At 36.1% G+C, this 23,093-nt stretch overlaps 2 protein-coding genes across 6 annotated transcripts; one reads left to right on the top strand and one right to left on the bottom strand.

Annotated features, from left to right (window-relative positions):
- The first annotated feature begins 3,739 nt into the window (after positions 1-3,739).
- LOC113537654 (interleukin-5 receptor subunit alpha) lies at positions 3,740-9,783 on the top strand. Of its 4 annotated transcripts, none has more exons than XM_026932263.3 (11): positions 3,740-3,852; positions 4,010-4,087; positions 4,204-4,247; positions 4,341-4,392; positions 6,037-6,139; positions 6,288-6,454; positions 7,170-7,303; positions 7,385-7,529; positions 7,616-7,727; positions 9,301-9,382; positions 9,524-9,783. In XM_026932263.3, the coding sequence occupies exons 2-11, from the start codon at positions 4,033-4,035 to the stop codon at positions 9,578-9,580; spliced, it is 951 nt and encodes a 316-aa protein (XP_026788064.3). In that variant the 5' UTR covers positions 3,740-3,852; positions 4,010-4,032; the 3' UTR covers positions 9,581-9,783. The 4 variants fall into 4 exon arrangements, with proteins under 4 accessions (XP_026788064.3, XP_026788065.3, XP_034155771.2 ...); XM_026932264.3 differs by having other exon boundaries at positions 4,204-4,232; XM_034299880.2 differs by having other exon boundaries at positions 3,742-3,852; positions 4,026-4,087.
- A 2,238-nt stretch (positions 9,784-12,021) lies between these two features.
- On the bottom strand, positions 12,022-22,267 carry LOC113537271 (SH2 domain-containing protein 1A). 2 transcript variants are annotated; one of them, XM_034299966.2, is made up of 4 exons: positions 20,930-22,267; positions 20,544-20,604; positions 18,152-18,293; positions 12,022-12,940 (listed from the first exon to the last, which is right to left on the bottom strand). In XM_034299966.2, the coding sequence occupies exons 1-4, from the start codon at positions 21,061-21,063 to the stop codon at positions 12,918-12,920; spliced, it is 360 nt and encodes a 119-aa protein (XP_034155857.1). In that variant the 5' UTR covers positions 21,064-22,267; the 3' UTR covers positions 12,022-12,917. The 2 variants fall into 2 exon arrangements, with proteins under 2 accessions (XP_034155857.1, XP_034155856.1); XM_034299965.2 differs by having other exon boundaries at positions 12,022-12,943; positions 20,930-22,266.
- Between the last annotated feature and the right edge of the window lie 826 nt (positions 22,268-23,093).

Consider the following 23,093-nt stretch of genomic DNA (forward strand, 5'->3'; position numbering starts at 1 on the left):
TGTTTTTATAGCTCACCAGATAGTCTCCATTAAAATCTGGAGGTATGGGTGGTACTTAGCAACTGCAATTTTTTACTTGTTTTTATTTGTAAATAAATCTGCAAACTATATTGATTTCCCTCACTTCAATATTATGAGGTGAGTGTCTCTAAAAACTGCTTTTTTGCTAGGGATCACTTTGGCAAAAAGAGTGAGAGAACTGCATGCTCTGGTGATTAGCTTGCCATCCATGTATTGGGAGCCAGATGACACTGTGGAGACTTTGTGGTTAAATTCAGCATTTCTGTCCAAGGTCATATCACCCAATTTTGTGAATCAGTTGATTGACCTTGCAGCACTCTATGAATGCAAGTCTGCAAAGCATTCCTTGATGCTCTGGCAATGCCATGTGAGTGCCCTGGCAGTCCAGAGCATCAAAAAAGTAGAAACAGAAAGCAGAACGGTCGAAAAGCCAAAGCATCTTGTCTTGCCATCTCCTATTCATAGTTATACCGGGGCTGTGGCTATGCAAATTACTCTGAAATAACATGCATAAATGCCTATGGACAGTTATTGGTTCTGCTGCAATACCACCCTAGCACAGGAGATGGCAATAATGCAGACAGTGGCATCTTCTTTGTGATGCCTCAGATGCTATAGAAAAGGTACACTCATTCATCTTCAGTAACCACTTTATCCTGGCCATGGTCACGGTGCATCTGGAGCTAATCCCAATAACACTGTGTGCAAGGAGGTAAAATTAACCCCAGATGGGACTCCAGTCCATTGCAGGGCACCATTCACACACACACATTCACACCTAGGTGCAATTTAGCATAGCCAATCCACCTATCTGCATAAGATAGCCCACTAGGTAGTGGACATCATCATCTTAGCCCATAGATGATCTGGGCAAGGTGAGAGACTTTATCCCTGATGAAAGTGTTCAAGTATCTTATTCACGAGTGATGGAAAAAGAGCATGAAATCAACAAATGGACAGGATCAACAGCAGCAGTATTCCAGTCATTGTACTGGTCTGTGGTAGTGAAGCAGGAGCGCAGTTTAGAATAGAATGTATTTATTATCATTGTACAAGTACAATGAAATTTTAATTGCAACTTCCTTACTGGATTCTATTAGTATACATTAACAAATCTATTATGCAGTCATTAACCGTGTTGAGAGTTGGTTTATAAATATACTGTCATAAATAGCATGTATTTCTGTACAGCAATGCAAACAAGATTAACAATGTTGAAGCATGAGCAGCAGTAGCTGCATTTTTATAACTGTAGTGCAGTAGTTTTAGATGTTCAAAATAACAAGTATTTGTAATAATACTAGGAGGTTACAAAGTAACAATACTAGGAGATCATTTACAAACTGCTAAATGCAAGTAAAGAATAGATACTGTGTGCAATGTTCAGTCTGATCAATATTCTAAAGTACAGAGCAGCAGCAGACAGTAGCGATGCAGGTGCCAGTGATATCTCGCTGCTGTGTAGTTGGTCTGTGACTGGTATTTGTCAGTACAGTAAGCAGATATGTGGAGTGTGAGAGTCTGTTCAGAGTCAGGCAGGCAGTTATGGAAGGATTCTGGAGGACTGGTTCACTGCAGCGATGGCCCTGGGGAAGAAGCCGTTCCTCAGTCTGGTTGTGTGGGCATAGATAGTCCTGTAATGTCTGCTAGATGGTAAAAGATCGAACAGGTGAGTGGTGGGTGGGGTCCTTGCAGATGCTGGTTGCTGTCCTGAGACAGAGAGTTGTAAATGTCCTCCAAGGTTGGTAGTTGTGCAAACAATTTTTTGAGACAACTCGCTGCAGAGCTTTCCTGTCGGCTGCTGTGCAGCTGGAGAACCACACCGAGATGCAGCATGACAGGATGCTCTCCGTGGTGCAGCAATAGAAAGTCATTAGTAGCTGGTGGGGTAGTCCAGCCATCTTAAGTGTCTTCAGGAAATACCATGTCCTCTGAGGTCCTCTGAGATGTGGACACCCATGAACCTGAAGCTGGACACCCTCTTTACCTTGTCTCTTTCAAGGACTAGAGCATATTCATCCCCATTACATGACCTCCTAAAGTTGATGATAATCTCCTTGGTTTTTGTGGTGTTAAGGGACAGCTCCAGCTCCAGCTCACTAGGTTTTGCACCTCTACTCTGTAGGCTGATTCATCACTATCTGTGATCAGCCCAATTACTGTTGTGACATCTGCAAATTTTGTGATGGTGTTGGTATGTACGCAGGTGAGGGAATAGAAGATGGGGCTCAGTTTCAGGTCTCTGGTGTGCCAGTACCCAGTAGCATCCTGATGTTTGTGCTTGGTCTTTCTAGATGAGGTAGGATGGTGTGGAGGGTGGTGGAGATGGCATCCTCTGTCTTTTATGCAGCCTGATATGGGAACAGGGAGGCAGGGATAATGGTTTTGATAAGGGAGCGGACCTATCTATCAAAGCACTTCATAATGATGGGTGCGAGCACAACCAGTCAAAAGCCTTTTAGATTGCTGATATTTGATTTTTTTTGGCATTGGTACAATGATAGCTGATTTCAGGCACTTGGGATACTGCTTGAGATAAAGACAGGTTGAAAATATCTGTGAATACCTCAGCCAGCTGTTCAGCTGTCTTTCAGTACACATCCCAGGACAACATGCTTCTTTCGTGAAATGAACTTCTGCAGTGCCCGCATCGTGGGTGTTGAACCTGCGGACTTGGTCATCTGCTGTGGTTAGGATTCTTGTTGTTGTTACACTGCTGCCGTTGTCAAAGCAAGCAAAGAAGTTTAGCTTATAGGAAAGCATGACATCATTTGGGGGGGAGGGGGGGTGGCAGCAGGCAGGCTTACTTTTGTAGTCTGTGATGGATCGAATGCCTTTCCACATTCACTGGGTGTGTGTGTGTGTGCAGTAATCCTCAATTCGTTGTTTTTGGGTGGCTTTGGAATTCTTTATGCCTCTTTTCAGAAGAAGCTTTTGCAGAAGAAGCTCTCTATTTACCAGTCAATCTATGTCCCTATCCTCACCTATGGGCATGAGCTGAGGGTAGTGACCTAAAGAATAAGTGTCAGAAAATGAGGGTCAGAAAATGAGGTTCAGTGGGCTTACTGTTCTGGGCTTACTCTCCATGAGGAGAGACTCAGAGTAGACCCACTTCTCCTCCTAATAAAGAGGAGCTAGTTGAGGCACCTTACAAACATGCATCATGTTTGGCATCCTCTAGTGCTGTACCAAGTACTCCTACTGGACAGAGACCCCAAGACAAACCCAGGACCAGCTGGAAAGATCATATCTTACAGCTGGTTTGAGAACATGTGGGGATAAACAGAAGAAGCTGGGGATAGACTTGGGATAGAGGAGTCCAAGCTGATCTTCTCTTCCTGCTGCCCCATGACCACCACCAGGAAAGTCAATAGGAAAATGAACGAATGAATGAATGAATGAATGAATACTTTATGTTACTAGTGAGGCCTCTAAGCAATCCAGAGTAAACTTGGACAAATCTAAACTCATTATATATAGATGCAGATCAGACTAAAAATTTCTACAGTATTATTTATGTGTTTTGATATCGCTATAGCCTATATGCCACTAGATAACATGACAATTTGCTAACTGTAACCATAGTTTTGTTCATAGAGTTTTCTTTTTAAATTGCTTTGTAAATTGAATTCTTATTGACTGTATTTGTGTAAATGTTACATTTTACACAAACTATCACTTTAAGTAGCAGGCAGTAGGGTGGAAACTCCCCCCGTTGTCACTTCCTCAATATGCTTTCCAGTAAACTTATACACATTTCCCTTCCCTTGTGTAACTTACCGTTTTAGCCGAAATTCATCTCTGTAACTTCACATGAAGTGACCCTGAGAGGTAAGCATAGTTTTATTTAGATACTATCTCATCATTTCTCATCAGTTTATGATGGTTTTAGCCTTTTCTAAACTAGATGCTACACACTGTCAACATATAAAATACTGTGTGAACTACTGGAAACTTTGTATTTAAATATGTCACGTGTTATTCAAAGTGTTCTCGTGCCACAGTTTTAATATGAGGCTGTGTGGACTGCTGTTGACTCTCTCCTTGGTTCTGGCAGATGAAAATGGTTAGTGATCGCTCCATTAAGATGAAGATGAAGAAGTTTTCTGCCATTTTAGTGTTTATTTTCACTGGCAACATACATTTTATCATTCAGTGTTGATTTTTGTACTTTGGTTGCAGGCAATGACATACATGACTCCTGTGAAGAGGCACTGAACTCCTATGTTTGTATATGTTGTTATGTGGTAATTTTGCATGCCACGTACAGTATAAAAAATTTAATTGATTTAAATGTGTATTTCTCTTCTTGTTGTCAGGGTAGCAAAACTGCATTACTGATGAAGAACCATGAGAATTGCATAAATTCAAGTAATCCAGCCCATAGGCATTTACATTTATTTAACAAAATTACGGATTTGTATTTATATCACATTTAGAAGTAAAACTTTGATGAAATGAAAGAATGTACAGGGGGTTTAGAAAGTCAACTTCCCTTTCAAAATGGTTCTATCTAAGAGCTTATAGAATTGTTCAAGATCATTTGGACATGTATTAGACTGCCCCATTATGTTTTAGTCAGAATTCTGAATAGACAACTTAAGGGCATTTACTTCCTGTACTTTATCCACTGTAGTTTTGCTTTGGTGTACTGGATCACTGTAATGTGGCTTATGGTTCGATTTTCCATTGCTTGCCTGATAATAATAATGTGGCTGTATAAGGCATTAGATATTTTCGTATTTATTCTGATAAGTGCCCCATTTAGGAGAGTAGGGGAGTTGTTTTGCTGTAAAAATGGAGTTCCTTGGATGGAATGATGTATTAGTGTTTTTACCAGACAAACTGAAATTTTGTATTCTTGCCAAAAGATTTGTCTTCCAACAAGCAAACCTTCCTTGTTTTTCTTTTTTAATATAATGCATGGCCATGAGATAGTATAATATAGAAATAGGATGATTTTGAGAACCATATTGCGAGCTTCTGTCTCTTCTGGCATTATTGTGAGTAAGAGGATTTCATGAGGATATTAAAGTGGCACAGGCTTTAATGCTATCAGTGCATTGGTTTGGATCAAATCGGTTGTAATGGAAAGGAGGACCGCACAGCTGGAGGCACATCAGTACAATGTGTATACAAGAAAGTATCAGTGTTTGAAAAGATAGTCACTTCTTGCTTAGTTTGATGCCGTGAATATAATTTTTTAATGTAATTAATTAATGAACATATCACACTTTTTAACCATTTTTGAACCTCATTATGGAACCTCCTTAACACAAGTTAGTTCCTGTTTTCATTTGCATAATAGCTATAAACAGTAGTTCCCTCGCCAGCCTCATCAAGTATATAAGACAAAAACGCAGCTTCTTGCAGGAGAACACTTAATGTTGCAAAGCAGCTGAAACGTCTGTTTATAGCTGTTATAATGTAAGACAGAACAGAAACTAACTTGTCTTGCGGATGTTACACATCTATGTTTAAATGGTTAAAAAGCATGATGTGTCATTCTTAAATAAATAAAAATTCTTTAGTGTTAGCATTACACAGTCTTTTTTCTTTTGAATTGTTTTCTGTATGGATTTTATTTAAATACCTCACACTATTGAATACAGGTGAAGGTAATTAGTTGAACAGATCATAACTAGGAAATAGTGCAAGCGTAAGAAATGGTGGTGTTTTACTTCTAATTTTCGTAATTTATTTTCAGAATAATTTTTATTTTCACATAGCTTATGTGGTTAATGTGTTTAAATAAATAGAACAGGGGAATTTGATTTGAATTTTGAATTTTAATGTTCTACAACATTATACAACCCAAGGAACAAATGTTGAAAAGGGTTGTTGACTTTCTAGACCCACTAAATGTGGCTATTTATGTTCAGTTTCCATTTGAGTCTCTAGTGTTTGGCCATAATCTAGAAGTCAACCAGTGTAGTTACATTTTATGAAAGCCATGACGCTGAAGTCTTTTTTTCTTAATCTTGTGACACCTTGATTTCTGACTTCTTTTCTCAGGTATATCTGAAATCCCATGTTTTATTTATAATGTAAATCTATTAAGTTGTTCCTGGAGCACAGATTCACTTCCTGAGGATGCACAATATTCAGCTTCATTTCAGTACGTGTTGGTAAATTTTGTTGTTGTCCCTATTGAGTGATTTCATTCTTGTCAATACAAATATTTATCAGTTTAGTATTGCTAACTGTAAAGATAATTGACATGTTAGAAATTGATGGTTTTTTTCTTCATTTATTGGATTTTGCAGCACACCAATGGACTACCCTTTAAAATGCAAGCCAGAAAGTTCAAAGAAACTGGTTGAATGCCAAGGCCGCTTTGAGGAGATACATGAGCATTTGACTGTTAAAGTCAATATTTCCATAAATGGTTACTTGTGCATCATCTGCCAAAATTATATTCCAGCAGATATCGGTAAGAAATCTTCTATTACACACAACACCACTAGACGTACAAGTATTAGCTGAAAATTATATTCCAGCATTCTAAATTCACAATAATTAACCATCAAGTTCCTTGTTGTTTAGAGTCATCAGCCATTTTTCAATTGAATTTTAATGTCTTTCCCTAACCTTTGTACAACTGCACATTTCAGAAAGGTGATAAAATCCCTGAATCATCATAAAACTAAATTACTATGTAAAATCATGGAATACGTCACAGCTTTAATACATATAGCTGAAAAATGTTATCTTTCTTAACATATTTCTTTTGTTTGACAAAACAAAATTCACTCAACTCTATCCAGCTTTCTATCAAGCTATCCAGAATAGGATTAACATTTTAATTCCTCCAGTCATTAAATTCCTCCAGAAATACAATGTTTGCACCTTATATACACATTACCAGATCATAAAACTACCACAAGCAGACCCTCAATACATAGAACTGAGAACATTCTCAGAAAATTTGCAGCGATACAAGATGCCATGGTGAGAAGGGGGAAGGCATGTTTCTATAAATCATGAATGGGTCAAAGCCTAACAAACAGTCTGGTCTAGGGAAAAAGTACAGTCATTTACATAGCAAAAATATATGTGCTAATGCAATTTGTAATTATACATGAGCTGGATATTTAATGTGATATTTTAGGTAACTCCACAACATCAGTTTTTTGACTGTTTTTCAGAAAAGCTGGATCCCCCACAAAATATTACAACTGTAACTAAGTCAACAAACTTAGAGATACAGTGGCAGCAGCCAAGCAGTTGTTGTACTAAAAAAAGCACATGTTTTATTTATGAGTTGAAGATTAATAATGAGGTAAGAATTTGTACACATTTCATACTTCTAGTTTGTACTTTACTTTCGGTGCTTGCAGAGCTAACGTGTTTTTTTCCCTAGCCAGTACAGTTGGAGGGTTATATAACACACACATATAACATAACAAACTTTGATCCAACAAGGAGTTACACTATTCAAATGAGGTCCAAACCTGAAAATACCTGTTCTGATACAAAATACTGGAGTGACTGGAGTAAAGCCATGGGTGAGTCATTTTGAAGCATCAAATAGCCCCTTGGTTTTAAGTGTAAAGTTTTAAATAATGTTATACGTGTGTGCTCTTTTAAACAGTGGTCAAACCATCTGGAAACATCTACAAGCTTAATACAGGTGTGATTCTATCCATTGCTTTTGTGCTTCCTATGATTCTTTTGGCTTTTCTTCTGGTCTGCAAGTTCCAAAGGTAAACATTTCAAGTATCACATCTTACTTTAATTAGACTAACTAATATAAGACTAACTTAATTTAATTTTGACTTAATCGTCTACAAAACATAATTTGCATGGATTATTGCACTTTTATATATGGAATACGCTGTATTGTTAAATTACATTTACATTTACAGCATTTAGCAGACACCCTTATCCAGAGCGACGTAGAGAAGTGCTTTGGATTCTCTATTAAAAACACATCCTCATGCTAGTTCACTAGGTCAGGGACTAAGAATTCCGTCAAGAAAATTTTGTGAAAGCTGTTGTTTTATATTATTGCCATTAAGTAAAGTATATGAAAAAGAAACAAGTGAGCCAACACAAACCCATCAATTAAGACAAATAAAACTAATCATTCAACTATGACAAAAGAAATGCCGCCTTAGAAATGGAGGACGGGCCGATCTGTCTGCCATAGCTGCAAGCCGTAAACAAATGCCTCAGATGCTGGAGGATTTAGTGCTTGCTTATTATTATTAATATTATATATTATGAAATTTATTTATTACCATAGAAGTGAGTGAAAATGACTGAGTCAAAAAGAACTGAGTCAGAAATAACCACTTCTGCCTTTCTGCCTTTACCCTCATTGCTCACTCTGTGCTTCCAGCTGTCTGTGCACTTGAACTTATATTACTACATGCAAATGATACACTTTACACGTTATGGGTGATCAAAATATGCAAAGATTTACACACGAGTTTACTAAAAGATTGATAAATGAGGTCCATTGTTTGTAGCCTGAATGAGTTCCATGGCGGTGTAATTTGATGTGAGGGGAAAAAACTCACTGGCTAACATACTGTACAAAGCATGGTAATGCACTAAAGTTGTCAGCAGTGTCATACAAGTTGCAGATTAGAGAACTTAACTAAAGAAATGAGGAATTGGGTGAATGCAGGATGTATGTTTTACCCTTTTCAGAACGATTCATTTCAGTGCATTAGATTTGTACAAAATCACTTTTAGTGAGTTCAGTATTTTAACCGGACAAAAGCATGATATTGGAGCCAGTAACAGACAAATCCTGTATTCTACTGCCAAAGTCTACTTGGCGTCCTCTAACTTGATTTTGATCTAGACTTAAATAACTCATGGTTATAATTCTTATAACTGTAGTTTGTCAGGTCAAGTGGGTTTTATTGACATTCCTCCTTATAACATGGAATCAAATGTTTCTTTAGGATCATGGCACAACACACAATAAAGTAACACAGGACATAGGTTCTACATAAATACATGATAATGTAGTCCCAGTAGCAGAAGTATAGAGAAAAGTGTAACAGCAAGATCAGTCCTATAGCAGTAAAATAGCATTGTCTCTGAGGACACACAGTGTCTGAGAACATATAGGTTGTCCAGTCACTCAGCATATTGCTCAACAATAATGAATAAGAGTAATAAGAATTTAACAAGAATATTACACTAAAACACCTCTGAAACACAAAAAAGATTCACAAACAATTTATCTTTATACGTGCATGCAATTATATTTGTGCAAATACATTTAATCTTGCTTTGAAATTTGGCTTTTTTTTTTTTTAGGTTATTTGAGAAGCTGTTTCCATCCATTCCAAACCCATCCAGGAATGTTCAAATGCTTCTTGAGAAAAATGATTTTAATCAGGTAAACTAATTTACCTTTATACTTATACTTATGTATATATATATAAATTTACCTAATATTTCTTATACTTATATCAGTGTGTCCTCTTGGGCCTATGTTCACAATAACAACATAGGATTTGTTTCTCTTTTTTTCCACAAGGTTACGCCCCCTAAACAAAGTGAAGAAGGGGCCGAAATCCTTGAGGTGATAGGTTAAAGAACCATTCTATACCAACATATTTTAAACCAGCATTAAGAGAAAGAGTTTGAGGATGTTGCATAGATGACACTTCTCAGTGGTTTTTTGGTGTAGATGAGGGTTTAAAACAGAAGAGTTGTGCAAAAACATGCGGTTATAAATGAGTGAAAAAAGAACGTGCTATTGCACTATATGTCATCCCCCCACCCCCACCACCCACCCCCCACCCCCCACCCCCACCCCACTAAACATTAAGGGAAACAGTATTGCTATTGACATGCGCTATGCTCCCTGTTTCTAGTTCACATATACTGTTTTAAAAATTTGATGCCAAGACATTACATGAATAGGCCTATGGGTTTTAGTTATGTGTAGATACTGCAATATACTACAGCACTGTGTTTATAGCAATCAGTTAAAATGCTTTGGTACACACATTTAATTGCCAACCATGCAGAAATGTAAAGTGAGACATGTTTACTGAATACATAAATAGGTTGTATCTACTAATAATAATGATTTAATTTACATGAATTTCTTTCAAGTGCTTCACTGTTTACTGAAGTAATTATTTTTAGTAACCCTATCACTGCATGCACATCCTTCCCTTAAAGGCATTAGAGCATTTCACATGGGTACTTTCCACCTTGTTTATATGCACACCAACTTTGTATTATCTAGCACTATATGCTTTCATAAATGTATTTTTCATATATAAAATGAATTCAGAAATATTTCATATTTCCAATGATCTTGAAATGAAAAATTTTTCTGAGTACATTTAGAGAAGGTTAAGTCTGAAATAGGACTGATTTGTTTTTCTACTAAGAAAAAAACTTCTTCTGTTTAATTAATTTTTTATGATTAGTTGTGTTTTTTCATAATGAATACTTCTAATGTTACTGTGATCCCATTTGATCATAGCTTTGGTTAAGAATAGCCTGTAGAATAGCCTACTTTTCCATGCTGACTCTTTTCATACTGAAAAGTACTGCATTGAGCATTTTTTTCATATTTGGATTTATGAATTTGATTTTTAAACTTTGTGTGCTGAAACAAATGGAAACAATAAAGAATGAGTAAAAATGCTGTTGCATTTATTTTCATTTTGATTTTGAAACAAAAAGACTCCATAAGGGGAAATAAAAGTTGATAGACAATTAAAAGGAACTGACTACTTAGTTGCCTCATTTCTATAAATGTTAGTTTGTGGGTTTAACTGTTAGTTATTACAGTTAGATCAGTAATACCAGGAAATAGATTATACAGAAATATATGTACATTTATAGGTATTGTAAAGTGCAATAGTATATCATGTCACTCTGTTCAATCTATTTCTGCTAATTTATCAAATAAACGCATTTATCACATGTGACACAGGGCAAATGAAATAATCCAAATGTCATCAGGTCATGTTTTTTTTTTTTTTTTTTTTTTTTTTTTTTTTTAAAGTAATACTATATATCTTACACTCAACTGCAAGGCATGACTTGTGATAAGCGCATGTCACAAGTAATCTCTAGACAGTGCTGGCTTTTGCCCACAGTCAGGGGCTTTCCAAAAACTGCGTTATTTATTGTCCCCTAGCCATGTTATATTTTACTCTTACTGGAAATTATTGGAAAGTCATTACAATACCAGTGAGACCACAACACCTATCAATTTACATAAAAGTAATGTACAAGATAATGAAATTATCATAAGATACGACTACTACCTGTACCAATAATAAAACAGAAACAGTTTTGTTTTGTGAACAAACTGGCTCTCTCCCTAATTCTCACTAAATCTCAGTCTTCTAAAGTCTATCCCAGGAACAGTGGGCGTGAGGTGGGGATACAAATTTATGAGCAATTTTAGCACAGCCAATTCATCTACCAGCATGTTTTTGGGAGCTGGGAGGAAAATGGAGTATTCGGATGAAACCCATGTGGAAATGGGGAGAAAATGCCAAACTCTGGGCTCAGGATCAAACCCTGGACACTGGAGATATGAAGCAAAAATGCTATAAACTGCTCCACTGTACCATCTATTCCTGGATTTTACATACAATATTGCTCTTCTTGTAAGGGTTCTGAGTTGCCCATCTCTAATCATTACATGAGTGATTCTGCATGTGATCGCTGTGCTTCCACATGTTCTTTTGTCTTGCCAACCAGGGCATGTTTATTCTTTCTAATTCGTTTATTTTGTCATAGCATTTTATTTTAGGAAAATGACAGTTTACATAGTTTCATATTACTACAGTTGTATTAGATATACACTAACTGTTAAACACTATTGTTCTGAAACTTTGTGATTCAAAAAATTAACTTTGTTGCCTCTTAGTCCTCCATGCTGAAGATTTAGAACATTTCATGTCAAAACTGCAACTGTAACTTTAAAAAAAAAAAAAAGTTAACCACAGTTCCCCTGTATACTGTATATCCTAAAATGGAGACCAGAAACTTGAACACAAGTTTAAAAAAAATATGAGTTTATTTGCATGCTTTAGGCAATGTAAGAAATACATTTATTAGAACTTAGTTAATTAACAATGCACTGTTTAAACAATACAGATAATAAGTAGTAATTGTTGTCATTTCTCCTGACAAGTGCAATTTGCACATTTTTGGCACATTAATTATTGAACATTCTTGTCAAACATATTGTCAAAATATTTGGTATTTTCCTTCCAGTCAGGTTTATCATTAAAAAAAAATGACCTGTATTTTATCAAAACCTTATCTTTAGTAAAGATACTTTGTGCAGATCATCACTTTTTCATGCATTTAAAACAACTCACTTTGTATAAAAACTGAACAACACATCCTAGCAAAGCGTAGAGAAGAATGAAGGGCCACTAGATATAGGCCAGGTAGTAAAACATTGCGATTAATAAATGGAAGAAACATGTCTTTGTTTGACCTTATCTGCAGTTTACACACTATTTTCACAGTTATTCACAGGAATTTCCTGAATCCAGCACACAGGCTAAACAGTTTTGACTGGAAATTTCTTGAGCACAGAATCCATCACACAGACTTGGTTTCATGTATTGGGAGGGTGCCTTGAATTTACAAAGTTTCTTCTGAACTTTAGGGGAAGTCAGAAGTGAAAGCATGCTGTCAATCACACAAACTTTAGCAGCTCCACTGCCATCTTGTGGAATGTTTTCACGGCCTTGAATAACAAAAGGCCAGTAGGGTCACTTGAAGATATAAATACACCAGCTAAACAAAGGCAGATAGAGGCAAAACTCATTTTATTGGTAACACATAGATAGCACAGGCTTGTATTAGGTGTTAAAGGTAGTTTAGAAAAGGGAAAATTATTTACACAGGCACACTCCCTCTCAGTGGATCACCTGAGATTTTCACATTTCCATGTAGGCCGATTCTGCTGGTAAATGAACAGTGGAATAGTTAGATTTAAATTAGAAGTGAAAAGAGATAAGATGCACTCCTGTATGACTGATTATGTATCTGCTACTGAGGGCTGTGGTTAAAACCACAGGCACAGCTGCCAGAGCAACAAAGACAATCAAAACAAACAATAAAACACAAGAATGGCTTACAATCATCAACTTAATATTAATAAATAATTCATAAATATTTTTTAAAGGGTGCCTGAGATTCTAAACAACTTCTACTATCTACTGTGGACATATATTCTTAATTTATAATTAATTATAATAAAAGTGATTATAATAATAATTCTCAGTGTTTTAGATGTACATAATATGAACGCCATGAGTCCAAGGACACAATATTACATTTATGTTTTTCCCTTCAAAACATCTGTGTCATCAGTGTTCTATTATCAAGGAGAAAAGTTTCAAAGGTAAATATCCCTATTTCCCATAATCACTTTTCGGCGATTTGTCCTAAGTGATTATGAAACACGTCTCAAGTTTTTGAGAGTTATTTCCACATAAACAGATTAAAAGGAAAAAAAGAAAAGAAAAAAAAACAGGCATAATTGCTTATATGTTGACATTTTCTTATATGTCTCATATGCTTATATGTTGACAGATTAAAAGGAAAAAAAGAAAAGAAAAAAAAACAGGTATAATTGCTTATATGTTGACATTTTCTATAAGGAGAAATTTATCATTTATGGAAGGAGTCTTCAGTGTCAGTGCTTTGTAGCAGTCAAGGTAAAGCTGTAACATTCAGCAAAGAGTCTTTCAGATATGACATGGTTATGTTTCTCAGTAACACGATAAGCTGCACTTTTTTTTGTCTTATTCGCTTTAGGAGAAAGAAAAACAAGAAGCTGGTGAGGGATAAAACTGTTATAACGGTTATATAAGTAAGTGATAACAGAAGAGACATTCTCAGGAATCAGTGCCATTTGTACCTAACCAGTTCCAGAAAAAAAAATTGTCTGCATTTTATATCACTTCTTTTGACAGGAATATATTTTAACTTTCAAGAAAACATATTTTTCCCACTTCCAGCCTGGCTGATGATCAGATTATTATTTTGCATTAATGTCTGAAAAAGCATGACTTTTTTCAACCCCATCAGTCAGTTTGAAACTCATAACTATGACTTGAACTGGGCAAGTGTTGGTAGTATCACTTAAGTTAGATGTCCCTAATTTAGGTGAGTAATAAATCACTCAGTATAATTGGAAGTTAAATAGGAAAATCCCCTAACTTTCCTCTTCTAACGCATTTCTTGTGTACCATATGATATTGAATTGCACATTTTCCATAGAAATAGTCATGAATGTCATTTATTATTATTATTATTATTATTATTATTATTATATCCATGTGATGAATCCAGATGCAACATACACAACTAAACAAATTGTAGTTTCAATGATGTATTTTTTTAATGTTTGAATAATGCAAAAAAATCTACAAGGCTAAATGCAGTTCAAGAGGGATGAAAATAATAACAGGTCCGAAGGGACACAAACCTTATGTGACATCAGGCTTATTTTGTATTGTTTTTTTAAGTCTTCTTTCATGACGGAGTGCTTTTTTCAGTTATGCCTTCTTGATGTTGTCTGAAACCCCACCACACATGCACACATGCACACATAGCCCTGTATTTTTACTGGCTTTGCTACATAGTTTGCATTTCCATTTGTATTTTTACATCCTTTTTTTTGTGTGTGTGTGTTATCTGTATGCATCTTGGGTCTGAGAGTAACATAATTTCAATTCTCTGTATGTGCTGAACATGTGGCAGAATTGACAATAAAGTTGACTTTGACTTTGACTTTTGACTTTGATAGTTAGGACTTTTTTTTCCTGACAATTCACAAATACTGAAAATAAATTGAACATACTGTGCGAAAATGAACTTTGACTTAAAAGATGTAGTGAAATATCAGTAAAGGAAAGCAAATTCTCCATTAGCATACACAGAATGACAAAGTCACAAACACATTATCAGGTAGCCAAGAGAGCTACAGCACCATTAAAGGACCTGCAGGAATATCTGGCAAGTGCTGGTCACTCCCTGCATGTGACAACAATCTCTCATATTCTTCACATGTCTGGGCTAATGGGGTAGGGTGGCTAGACAGAAGTCTTTTCTCACAAAAAGAGAAAAGAAAAACATCCAGGTCCACCTAATTTTTGCCAAAGCCATCTCGCAAAATTTGTAATGGTCTGATGGTCTAAAAGTTGTTTTTGCATACGTTTAGTGCAAAAACAAGACAGCTTAGCACCCAAAGAACACCACACCCATGCTGAAGCATGGTGGTGACAACATCGTGCTATGAGGCTGCTTGTCTTCAGCTGGGACTGGGGCACTAGTCAAGATAGAAGGAATCATGAATAGCTCCAAATACCAACCTAGGCACAAAACCTGCAGGCCTCTGTTAGACAGCTGAAGATAAAGAACATTTTGACCTTTCAGCACAAATCCAAACCAACAAATAAATGGCTTCAGAAGAAGAAGATCAAAGTTTTGGAATGGCCTCAATGATTCAAAAAGGGTTGTGCACAGGAGATGCCTTTGCAATTTGACCAGTCTGGAGCATTTTTGCAATGAAGAGCAGAATAAAATTGCCAATTCAAGCTGTGAAAAAATACTGCTGTATTACAAGGAACAGATGCTTTAACAAAGTACTAGTTAATGGTCTGCATACTTATGCAACCAGATTACTGTAAGTTTTTTTTCTTATTCTTTTCCCAAAACATTTGTATATACCACAAAAAAGAATCATATAACTTTAAAAACAAGCACTTTATGTTGTTATGTTGGACTATCTTGCTGGTGCTGACATATTAGGGTTATTCCTGTTTTTTCCCGGTTTTGCTAGTCCTGACAACACACAGACATGGTTCTTTTGCACTTATTCTTCATCTGATCTACAGTTTAATCCTTATAATATCTTGTCCAATTCCTGAACACCCAAGTCTTATTAACCAAATAAACTGACTCAATGGACTCATTAGAGTGGTGGCAATGATTCTCCAATTCTTGTGCCTGTTTATTTAATACATTATATAGACAAAGGTTTGTGGACACCTGATCATCACACCTATATGTGGTTCTTCCCCAAACTGTTACTATAAAGTTGGAAGCACACAATTGTATAGGATGTCTCTGTATGCTGTAGCATTACTATTTCCCTTCACTGGAACTAAGAGGCCCAGACCTGTTCCAGCATGACAATGCCCCTGTGCAGAAAGCGAGCTTCATGAAGACATGGTGTGTGAAGGTTGGAGTGGAAGAACTCGAGTGTCCTGCACAGAGCCCTGATCTCAACCCCACTGAACACCTTTGGGATGAACTGGAACACTGATTGCACCTCAGGCCTCCTCGCTTGACATAAGTGCCTGATCTCACTAATGCTCTTGTGGCTGAATGAACACAAATCCCCACAGCCACACTCTAAAATCTAGTGGAAAGCCTTCCCAGAAGAGTGGAGCTTATTATAATAGCAGAGAGGGAATGAGAAAATCTGAAATGGGATGTTCAAAACATAACTTTCAGCTGCTCCCATTAGGGAGCACCACAGCAGATCATTGGTCTGCGTATTGATTTGGCACAGCTTTTATGCCGGATGCCCTTCCTGAAGCAACCCTCAAGAAGGAAATATTCAGAGAGGGGAAAATGACGCTTACCTATTTTTGATCCATGCAGTCAAACAAGCGATAATGAAATTATCAATAATGACACATATATATGTCGGTTGTATTGATTTTGCTTTTTAATAATATTAACGGAGCTGTGGGGGACAAAGAAAGAGCACTGAATCCTGAGAATGGCCCAAGAACTACCTTGTCTTGCAGATGTTCCACAACATTAAGCTTAACTTTAAATGGATAAAAAGTATATGTCATGCTTCAATAAAAAAATTGTAGCTGTTGGCACATCACTGTAACATTATATGCACAAAACATTTCAGAATGTGCTGAAAATAATCAATTATGGGGTGGTAACAGTAATTTTGCATCACACCACACCATAGTTGATTATTTTCCCAAAACAACATGCTGTCATGTTTTATTTCTTGGGTAGCTGCAAATAGCTTTCTCAGCCAACAACGAAACAATTTGCACCTCAAATGAAGTAGATGGCTTTTTTTCTTTTGTAACATGTTGCTGTTTTAACCGTAAGCAGAAATTTCTGATTCATTTAATGTCATGAAACTACAAGATAATTAATTCAGTGTTGTGCAGTCATGCTGGTCCGTTTTCTCAGTGCTGTCCTGGAAGAAGACTTTGAATATGAGATTATGAGGTTTTGCTTTTAGACAGCAAATGAGGCATGTATTTACCACTGCATTGATTTGCAACTTGTTGTGTTACAGAGAAACCACAAAGTCTGCTCTCCTGAAGACTCTCTCATGTCAATCTCTAACAGTTACAAAACACTACACTAGTGACTCCTTCTGTAAATGCTAAATAAAGGTCTCCTCAGAAAACATCACCATGCCAGCATTTAAACACATATTTTAATGTGTTTATGTGGAATGATAATAATGTACTGCTCTTATAGTAATATATTCACTGAAGCTGGATCTCTTGATGAGGATAAAAGTGAACGCATGCTTCTTCGCTTTTCTCTGTTGTCAGTGTTTTGTGGAAAACACAACAAACAATGTATCACCTTTCTGTGTGTAAAAATATTGGAACAATTTATGTGACTTTAAGTATGTTAGGAGGACTAGAACATAACTTGGACTGACAATTAAAATGCCTTAAAATGTCTTTCTCAGTACAAACATAATAGTTATATAGGTTTGGTTATATTTTATGTTAAGTCTTTGTTGCATATATCTTTCTTGATTAGCATAAGTTACAAATGAGCATGTGCTCAAGGACTCGCATTAAATTATGGCTCTATGTTTGACTGTGTAGTTGTGGCTCTCTGTAGTCTTCCTAGAACTATCTTGAATTTTCTGGTCAATTAGTGGAAACTGAGTCTCACTGCACTTATTTCACTGCTGGCTCCTTTAGCACCTTTATGCTTGAATTATATCCTGGCACACTTTGCACATTTATAGATGTAATCTGATAGCGGTTACTCGCTCAGAAATGCTTTGAAGTTATTGATTCAAACGTTTCATCATATCAAACACAATCTGATATCTTACCACAAATCCTGATGACAGGATAAGCACACACAAGCTCACCTCTAATCTGTCTCTCCTCTTCATTTAGATGTGATTTTTCAAGAGGATACAGTAGGGGAACCATGTTATGGGGGGTTTCTTTGTAGGATTCGATGAGTTTATCCAGTGACTGGAACCACTGTATCTTCTCCTTGTTTTCAGTCTTCAAAGGTTATAAGAAATGGAGAGATTTATTTATTCCTTCATACAGTTAAAAAGGGATTGTAATATAATTATGCATAACTATAAAGACATATGTATTCACTGATTTCTTAATGATGACTTCCATAAAGTTCATGGATCTTAGGGGTTCCATGAAGAATGCCGTTGGACTGTGCAACATATACTCAGCGGCCACTTTAATAGGAACACCTATACCCCTGCACATTCATGTAATTAGCAAATCAGACAATCTTGTAGTAGCTGCACAATGCATAAAATCATACAGGTCAAGAGCTTCAGTTAATGTTTACATCAAACATCAGGTTGTGCCAGTCTGGTTTAAGTATTTTAGAAACTGCTGATCTCCTGGGATTTTCACATACAACAGTCTCATAGAATGGTGTGAAAAACAAAAAATCATCTAGTGGGCTGTAGTTCTGCAGTAGAAAAGCTTTGTTAATGAAAGAGGTGAATGGCCGCACAGGTTTGAGCTGACAGGAAGACTACAGTAACTGAAATAACTACTCTTTGCAACTGTGCTGAGGAGAAAAGCATCTCAGAATGTGCAAAATATCAAAACTGAACAGAACTGGACAGCTATTCCAATCTAAAAGATTAAAGTGGCTGGTGAGTGTATATTGAAACGTAAAGAAATGATATTCTAATTGTCACTCCCACAATAGTAGAAGTTAACCAGGCTTGACTCATGTCTGATTCATCATGAGTAAAATCCTTTCAAAATAGGAAAACACATAAGAGGAAAAAGTACTAAAATTATTTGTCATAAAAGTCAATCATAAAAGTCTTAAATTAATTAATTAATAGTTTGTGAGTGTTTAAAGAACTCACTGTTCAGTTCTCCCTTAAGCAATTTTTAAAAAAATTATTTTAGCATATTTATTACAGTCTTTGCATGTGTTTATTGTGTTGTGTGTTGTGCATGTGTGTGTGTTGTGTGTGTGTGTGTGTGTGTGTGTGTGTGTGTGTGTGTGTGTGTGTGTGAGAGTGTGTCTAAGGCTTGTGGGAACGGCATATAGACAGGTTTACATGCTTTAGCAAACAACCACAGATATGAAAGCATAACCCTTGGGCATATATCTGTAGTTTGTCACTCAGAAGCCACAGTGTACCTTCTTTCTGATGTTTTTTTTTTTTTTTCTAACGTTTGGTGTGGACATTTAACAGTAAAATTAGAACACCATCTGTAAATTTCATGTTTGTGCTTTGCAGCATGCAACTACAATAAAAGAAATCAGGGTATATCTAATGTGACAAAAGGCAGCTTTGCATGACCTTGACATTGATACAAACCTCCAAAAGGAAGGCTTCTTGAAAGTACTATGGTCAGTTTAGTGCAAATGTATTTTTACCACATGTGAAGACTTCAGCTGATGCTTAAAATATAGCCATTACTTTTGACATTAAGTTTCCCTTACCTGGTCTCATTTCAGACATTGTTATTATAAACAAACAAACTATAGGAAACATTAACAAAGTTAACTAACTAGGTAACTAACTATTTACATAATAAACCAAACAGGCCAAATAATCAACACCTGCATTTACTACTGTTTATACAATCAGTGAGAATTAATTCCACAATGACTGACACCTTAGTAATGCTTAATGCATTGAATAAACATTAGTGAATGCAGGTGTTATGTAACATTTAAACAGATGTCAATCAACTTACATTTTTAATATTACTTATGGTTAAAAAATGCAGATTGAACCATAAAATGAAAATGAAGTTTATGATTTGTTACTATGAACTAACACAGTAAATAATGTTAGTTAAGAGAACCTTAATGTAAAGCATTATCAATATAACCAATAAACTATAGTGAAAAGAAAGTGCAATTGATCTGTATATCCATATATATGCCAAGGGTTTCATTATACAAGATTTTTTTATTTATTTATGTTTTTTAAAATGGGGGGCAGCACAGGGAATGAAAGATGCTTTCAGAAGATTCCAGCAGTCCAGCGTGCAGTTATCATGCAAACAGGAATTTTACATTAGCTTTCAAACTGTAACAGGGATTGCAATTGGACATAAGATTTTCTTGAACAGAGTTAATGTATAACCCTGATGAAAATGAAAAAAGGAATTAAGCATTGATGGTGGTGTTGATGCTGTGGAATAGATTCATACTTTTACCTTCACTTTGAAGTTTTGTTGTTCAGTCTTTACAATTTTCTAAAAAAAAAAACAAGAATTTTCGAAAGAAATCAAATTTATGCTGCTTACCTCCACTGCCCAGCCTTGAGGTGAATGGACAATCCTGTATGTGTGGACAAATGGAGTTTTCCTTGATTAAAAAAAAAAAAAAAAAAAAAAAAACTGAGTTACTATTATATCTACCACTTTAATTTTTCATTCCACACTGATTACTTTTGCATCAGCAGTTGAATAATTTTATTTCGGTGCAGAAACTTTATTTATTTCATCCATGTGCAGCTTTTTTGCTAGTGATCTGGTTTCAAAACTCCTCATTCCTTAATGCACCAGTGGTATATTTACTGTGGTAACGTTTTTCATAGGAGTGCTGAGAATCAGTAGTGCTGAGAATCAGTAGTGCCAGTTCCACGCAGTGAAGCTTTATGTAGCATAAAACAGACAAAAATGATTCTTACCTGACACAGAGGCATAAAGCTCCGCGCTCACTTTGGCTGTCTCTCAGGAGAAAGCTTCCATCCTTCCCATATTTCCCCAATAACCTTTCTACATCCTGTTGGCCAATCTGGCCATAGTACACGCTTTGGAGCATTTTTTTCCCTAACGTGTACACGTTGCCCTTGAGCTAATATCTGAGCGTTTTAGCTTTTTTCCCCCTTGCGTGTGAATATAAGAAGAGGCGTGACCGAGAAACCTGCACCTTTTGCTGTGCGCACTGATGAGTTTAGAATCACACCGCAAACACTGATACCTTAAACTAAATATCCATACCCTGTAAGTCTATCAAACCTATTAAAAAATAAAATAAAACAAGTCTATAAATAAAAGAAATCGGTTTCAATTATGAAGCAGGCTGCATTAACTATACTAGGTCTCAAGACATTTGGGAAAAGCAAGCGCAAGGCCTTGTGTGCGTAACGGCCACAAAAATGCTGGAAATGCGCAAAAGCAAGAAAATGCGATTTTGCGAAATAATATTCATGTTACTGAATATTCATATGAAGTGTAGATCAGTGCAGAATTTGACTTTGCTAATGTCATTACAGTACGTCCCTCTGATTGGATTAGAAAAGCTGTTTGCTCCAGCTTGCCTTAACCTCTGCGTTTTGAGGTGGTCTCGGTGTGTGCGGCTTGTGGCTCTCAGTAGGCTCTGCAGCTCTATACCTGGATTATACACTGCCTCACTTGTAAATGGCTTTGGAAAAAGGCATTTGCCAAAAGCATAAATGTGAATGGAATTCGAAGTGTAAAGGGAAATAGACTCAACTCATGGAGCAGACTGCTGCAGAGAGGCTAATCCAGTAGGGTGGCATGAAAATTTGTAGTGTTAGATGTATAAAGCATGTTCAAAGCTCAGAAATATCTAGATAATACTATTGTAGGAACAATAAATAATGCTGATGTCCTTGGGTGAGAACTCGGCTGTGTACATTTTAATGCTGAATTTGCATGAAACTTGACTGACCTTGCCCACTAAGAAGACAGGAATCCCATGTGAACAAGGTATGAGGTATAATGATCTGTTCTGTGATACTTTGCAGAGCAAAAACACAACTTGTTATAATAATAATAATAATAATAATAATAATAATAATCACCATTGAAAGGTTTCTGTTTCCTGAGATGCTACAAGAGACCTTCTAGCATGCGCACACACACACACCCACACAAACACACACACACTCAACCCACATGTTCAAGATAATCAAAACAGAAACCTCACACTTTTTTTTGATGCTGTGTTGTTCTGAAAACGGAGGGGCAAACTGCACACATCTTCCACAGGAAATAAAGATGTTGACCAAAGTTCATGTGCATTACTCAGTGTAGTGTTTAATAAGTGTAAGTATAATGAAGACTGACATCATGATGATGATGGTGATAATAATAATAATAATAATATTTTTTATTGGAGACTTTTTTAAAACAAGTTTACAAAGTGCTTCTCTGTAAATTAAAACAGATTTGAATACAAAGTGGTAAGAGAAAACAAACAAATTGGATAAAAGATTAAAATATTAAAAGGAAATTCTCAGAAAAAAGGGCAAAACGTTTCATAGTGTTATAGTAATAATTGTAATATGGTATCAAGTACTGGGAAAAAAAAAACAACTGAGGGAAATTAAAAGGGTGTGTAGTATACAGTAGAGACAGGAATGTCCAGGCATTTGTAATGGTACATGGTGATACAACGTGGAATCACAAGGCCATCTTACCAAAAATGACCTACATGTAGTACCTCAATTTCATGTGTTTTTTCAGTTCTGCTACATAACCTGGATGACAATCAAGACTGTTCTCACATTTTTGGTGTGAACACAGACGCTGTTTCCTGTGCAGCAATTGTTTTCTGTAGCTTTTTGTCTTATTTTCAGGATGTGGTAAGAAACCCATACGGAACTGAACTTTTATTCCAGCTACATGCATTCAGCTGGAAAGCAACACTGCATCCTAACTGTAAAAGGTGATGACCTTAAAAAGAACACCCCATATGAAAACTGTACTGATACAACCCAATAAAACATACAACCCAATTTTACCATCAGTGTTCAAGTGTTCTGTATCAACCCTGTACCAACCCTGTTATACATAAATAAATAAAGATTCCCTTCACCAATATAG

Source organism: Pangasianodon hypophthalmus, chromosome 26 (assembly GCF_027358585.1).
Source record: "Pangasianodon hypophthalmus isolate fPanHyp1 chromosome 26, fPanHyp1.pri, whole genome shotgun sequence".
In the NCBI taxonomy this organism is placed as follows: Eukaryota; Metazoa; Chordata; class Actinopteri; order Siluriformes; family Pangasiidae; genus Pangasianodon; species Pangasianodon hypophthalmus.

Bases quoted from the DNA above. Each gene is read 5' to 3' on its own strand.
- LOC113537654 (XM_026932263.3), top strand. From the start codon at position 4,033: ATGAGGCTGTGTGGACTGCTGTTGACTCTCTCCTTGGTTCTGGCAGAT. The intron at 4,088-4,203 runs GTTAGTGATCGC...CTTTGGTTGCAG, and splicing joins GGTTCTGGCAGATGAAAATG to GCAATGACATACATGACTCC. The intron at 6,455-7,169 runs GTAAGAAATCTT...ACTGTTTTTCAG, and splicing joins TTATATTCCAGCAGATATCG to AAAAGCTGGATCCCCCACAA.
- LOC113537271 (XM_034299965.2), bottom strand. From the start codon at position 21,063: ATGCTCCAAAGCGTGTACTATGGCCAGATTGGCCAACAGGATGTAGAA. The intron at 20,605-20,929 runs GTAAGAATCATT...TTTTTAATCAAG, and splicing joins GCTTTATGCCTCTGTGTCAG to GAAAACTCCATTTGTCCACA. The intron at 18,294-20,543 runs GTAAGCAGCATA...TAACCTTTGAAG, and splicing joins CTCAAGGCTGGGCAGTGGAG to ACTGAAAACAAGGAGAAGAT.